General features: G+C 44.3%; 1 protein-coding gene across 28 annotated transcripts in view; it reads right to left on the minus strand.

The window, feature by feature from the left end:
• The window catches only part of CAPRIN2 (caprin family member 2), a 42,135-nt gene extending 37,248 nt beyond the window's left edge, over positions 1-4,887 (minus strand). For 27 of the 28 annotated variants that reach the window (XM_049694166.1, XM_049694157.1, XM_049694156.1 and 24 more), the window contains exons 1-3: positions 4,688-4,820; positions 3,308-3,573; positions 1,265-1,327 (exon numbers count right to left, since the gene is read on the minus strand). In XM_049694166.1, the coding sequence (XP_049550123.1) occupies positions 1,265-1,327; positions 3,308-3,559 (315 nt within the window). In that variant the 5' untranslated portion in view covers positions 3,560-3,573; positions 4,688-4,820. Of the gene's footprint in view, positions 1-1,264; positions 1,328-3,307; positions 3,574-4,687 lie in introns of all 28 variants that reach the window. The other variant, XM_033430146.2, reaches the window with a different exon arrangement.
• Between the last annotated feature and the right edge of the window lie 135 nt (positions 4,888-5,022).

Below are 5,022 nucleotides of genomic sequence, written 5' to 3' on the forward strand. Positions count from 1 at the left end.
AAGAAATCTAAATTAATACTATAGAAGCAACATGTAGTTGTGAAGGCAGTAATGAAATGCTGAGATTAAAGTTTACCTGGCTGGAGCTCTGAAATATAGCATATCCTCGACATTTCTTACAGAGCTATCATGAGAACCACCAACCTCCCCACTCCCATCCCCTATGTTTCCCCAAAGTCAAAAACACTACTGTAACAGAACATTTCCTCCAAGGGTATTTACACAAAGGGAAGTTTCATCACTTTAAAAGTTATCGAATATACCATGACTACTTAAAAACAAAGCCATGTTGAAACGCTGAAATGTCCAGCTAAGTCCTTTCACCAGCTATCTAAGCCCATCATTCTCGGAGCTCAGACAATTCAAATCTGTGCCTCAGCAAAACTGTAATTTACTACATCACAAAAATTCGAGGTCAGTGAAGAACAGCCAATATGGCAAGGGAAAAGCCCTTGAATACCAGGACCTATGATTCACAACCAAAAATTTTAGTTAAAAAAGATAAAAGACAATAGATCTACAAGCTAGATCTAATAAGTTTTAGATTAATTTTGTCCCCATCTTAGCCAGGAGATGTGATCAGGTCAAAATGGCAAACATCAATAAAGCATCTTTTAAATTTTCCATATAGCAAAAACTCTCCTTCACCATATTAGATAAAATTTGCAATTACCAGGTATATCATGGGAAGGTAAACAATATTTTTAAATGTGGTAAATAGTAAATAGTTATAGTAAGATTTTAAAAAAAAAAAAAAGGCCCAACATCTATCTATCAGATAAACATGCCTCCTGCGAAGGAACATGGCAATTCAGGATAGAAAAGCAGGGAGAAACCATCAAAGGAATTAGAGGGAAGCAACTAGAGAAAACCAAGGTAAGCTGTAGTAAATATTCTTTTATATTTCAGAGCAGAGAGATGTTAGGTTTAGAAAAATAGAAAGCTAGATGATTCCCTGCTCTTCTCCTTTAGTCCACTCTAGTGAAAGGTTAATTTAAATCCATACGTTAACTCTTAGCGATAGTCTACATTTTCCCTCTTATTTGACAACACACACACCCATCCGTACACCATCTACTAGTGCAAAAGAAGTAAAGTCAAAACTATGAGATCTAATAGGTGAAGACAAAGTCTTTGAAAAATCCAGTGGATTCTCACTCTTCTTTTTTAGCCTATCAAATCTTTGGTCTCCCCCAAATTCATCTAGAGTTTTACTAAGAAAAGAAAATCAGTAGGTCTGGCCAAAGGATCATAAACCACTTACCAACTGGTCTGGATTAAGTTGCTCTCCATTTTTCAGGCGATCCTTGTAATCTTCCAGTTTGAGCTACAAAAGAGAAACTTGTATCTACTACAACCTGATATAAAATTCTGAAACAAACTAAATACCAGACTGTTCCTTATGAAAACAAAGTTCTTGAAGTTAGCTATCAATCTGTAAGAATAACATTTTACTACGAGGCAAGCAGAAATTGTAGGTGAGTTCCAGTCAGGGAAAAAAATATTACACACAATCAACATTAGTCTGGAATTACAAAAGTTAAGCAGTAATAAAACCTTTTTCTCTTAATGGCCTCTATAATTAGACTACGTGACACACAGGGATTTAATCAATTATATGCTCCTAACCCAGTGGTGCTCAATCAGGGGCAATTTTGTCCCCCAAGGTTATACGACAATGTCTGGAGACATTTTTGGTTATCACAACTTGGGGGATGGGAGGGAGGAAGAAGGTGCTACTGGCGTCTTGTGGGTAGAGGCCAGGGATGCTGCTGAACATCCTACAGTGCAAAGGACAGCCCCCCCACAACCAAGAATTATCCAGCCCAAAATGTCAATAGTGTTGAGACTGAGAAGTCCTACTCTAACCTCATACTGAAACTGTTACCTGTTGAATTATGTAGGCATTTGTTCCATAGGAAACTTCCTAATGGAAGTACAGAAATGTAAAATACTTCTTTTCTAGAATTATAGTAGCCTCAACTTGCAGCTATTTTTCATATAAAATTTGATATTTAAGTAAATAGATGACAAATTAATTGCATTTATTGTCCACATAATAATGACATGACCCTTTATGGTATTCTAAAAGCAATTTTTAGGCTCCTTCCATATTGGCTGGATAGCTTTAAAATGCTCTTCCAGAAGCTTGAAACAAATGTATAAGTACTGACCAGATTGGTATTCACAATTAAAGAGGCACTATAGTTAAACTGAAGAGCATAATTATACATATATATGTAGTTCCTCCACCTGGGGTAAGACATTAATGAGTCTCTATCAATAGATCCTGCTTTGACTAATTTCCCACAGTGGCAGGGGATTTGTGCTGACCCAGGCACACTCACCTTATCACACTTGTGATCAACGGCATGCATTCAAAAGACAACTGGTGAGAGCTAGGGCTACAGAGAAGCTACTAGTAACTGGCTCTTCTTCACTACCTTCCTAGTGTGTGTGTTGGGGGGGGGGCGCCAAGGGAGGGGAGAAGGGGGAGGAAAAAAGAGTCAACCAGACTCTTAAAAATCTCTTCACCCTCCTCCATTAAAAGCAACTTTCCTAGGGTTTAACTAGGTCTTGGCATAAAAATATTTAAGAGTTCCTAGGTCCAGATAGTTATTAACTCACCTTACTATCCCAAGCAAAAGAGAATCATGACACAACAAAGCTACGTGCAGTACTGTTTCACAGGCTACATGACTCAGGAAATGAAGAATGATTTGGATCTTTACATCAGCATTTACTGTAACGTTAGGCTGATTATAACCCTGAGTAACTTCACAAGGCTCTCTACAATGCTTTCACCTACCAATCTTAAACGATAACCTAGCAACACAAAAATTAGTGCTAAAACATTTTCTGGCTCTACCATCATTAAAGCTTCCAAAGACTGCAGCAGCTATACTGCAATATCAACTGCTGCAGAAAGTCACAAGGAAAACAAGCTAAAAAATTCAGACTATTACTCATTTATGAAAAGAAACATTAATACTACACTCAAGGAATTAATCTGACGTAAAGTAGCCAGCTCTTCAAGTATTTCAACAGTAGCATGCATAATAATTTTACCATGAAGAATATTTTTATTCAATTATTCTGACAAATCAAACAGAAAGTGTTTAATATAGCCAATATTTAGCCCACTTGTACATTTTAGCCAGCTAAATCTCAAGGTTACTTAAATCTTTAGGAAAAAAATCTTTAGGAAGAATACCTATGAGCCCTGATAGAAAGCAAAAATGCCAGTTCCTTAACCCTTATTTAAGATGGTGCATATACAGGGCTGGGAGGAAAAAAAAAAAGTTACCTTCTTTTTCTCGATGTTTCTGATTTTGTGTTTAAGGCATATGAGTCCATTATCAATATATGTCTCATATGCTTGGGAAGGAGAGGCAGCAGAACCGAGAGCAGGCTGCAAGGGGCTCATGGCCCGCTGGCTTTCCCCATGCTGACTGTGGTTCACTTGGGGCTTGGCTGACTTCATATTCCCCTCCTTTCCCTCCTCCGAATGGCCTGAAGGTGACTGGTAACCAAATGGAGATGAAGAGAGTTGCACCATTGAAACAGATGAGTCTGAAAGAGGGAAGAAAAAAACAAAGTATAAAAGTCAATTACGACTAGAGGCTTTAAATTCCCTGAAAAGTCTAGACCCACGCCCTCAAAATTCTCTTCCACAGAAGTGAGCTCAAAACCTAACGATGCTTTAAATACCACACTTCCATTTCACTACCTTGAAGGCAATTAGTGCCACGCACTGGCGCCTTTACGTAGGCAAAAATCTACAATATGGGGGACGTTTCCAGAAATTCAATTTCCCACACAGGGAGGAAGAGCCGCTAAACAAGCAGTGGCTTCAGAGCTGAGGGCAATCCACATATTGAATAATTTCTATGGTCAAGTGATGACACACAAAAAATAAGCCTTCCCCATCGGGACAAGGCAGCCATTCGAAACTCTCTACATTATCCCTCACCAGCAGCCCCGACCCCAATCACTAACAACGACTTTTAAAAGAAAATCCCGAGCACACACAATTCTTTTAGAGCTCTCATTCACTAAGTGAAGAGAAACTTCTTGAACAAGAATGCTAACTTCCCTTTGATTGCTCTGGGGCCTATAAGGCAAGTCCGTCACTACTGGACATTTAGAGCGAGGTACTCTGTGAAGCTGAGACCGCCCCGAGTTGGTGTTCAGTTTTGTTTAGACTAACCACTCACATCCAACCGGTTTAAGGGCTCATCCTGGCGAGTCTTACACCGTCCCGACCTTGACCCTAGCTCCCCCTCCACCCCCGCGCATCAGCGCTATTCCCCCCACTCCCCTTGAGGAGCATCCCCAAAGCAAGGGCACAACAGGCCCCAGGCAGCCGGCGCGGATCCCAAGCCCCTGCAGGGCCCGGGCGAGAGGCGCTTCTACGCGACGGGCCCTCGGCACCCCGAAGGCAGCGACCCCCGCCCTCCCCACAGTCCTCCGGACGCCGAAGCACACGGCCGGGGCCACTTCTGCAGGTGCCTCTAGGAGACCGACCTGCAGTAAGACGCACGGGCCACCTGCCCTCCAGGGCCCCGCCCCGAGGATGCCAAGCCGCCCCTGCACTCACGGCGGCGGCCGCCCAACCCTGCCCACCCACGCGGGCCGGCCACCTGACCCCGCGCCGCCGACCCAGGCCGCGGCAGCCAGGCTTCACCTCCGCAGGCCGCCGAGGCCGCTGCCGCCGCCACTGCCGCAGCACGGGCCCGCCTTCGAAAGCCGGCGGGAGCCAGGAGAGCTGCGGAGGTGGACCAGCGCCACCCCGCACTCGCGTCTCCTCCTCCAGTCTCCTCCCTCTCCCGTCCCAGGCCTCGCTGGCCGGGTCTGCGGCGCCGGACGCTCCGCCGACTTAGCCGCTCTCACCTAGGCCCGCCCTCAACCCCGCACGGGGCTTATATGGGCGCGCCCCGCCCCCAACCGCTCTCCCAGCCTCGGGCCGCCGCCGCCTCCTCCTTCCGGTTCCCAGGTCCTGCAGCCGCCGGCCTCCGCCCG

The sequence above is a fragment of the Orcinus orca genome, chromosome 11, assembly GCF_937001465.1.
Source record: "Orcinus orca chromosome 11, mOrcOrc1.1, whole genome shotgun sequence".
NCBI classification, from domain to species: domain Eukaryota; kingdom Metazoa; phylum Chordata; class Mammalia; order Artiodactyla; family Delphinidae; genus Orcinus; species Orcinus orca.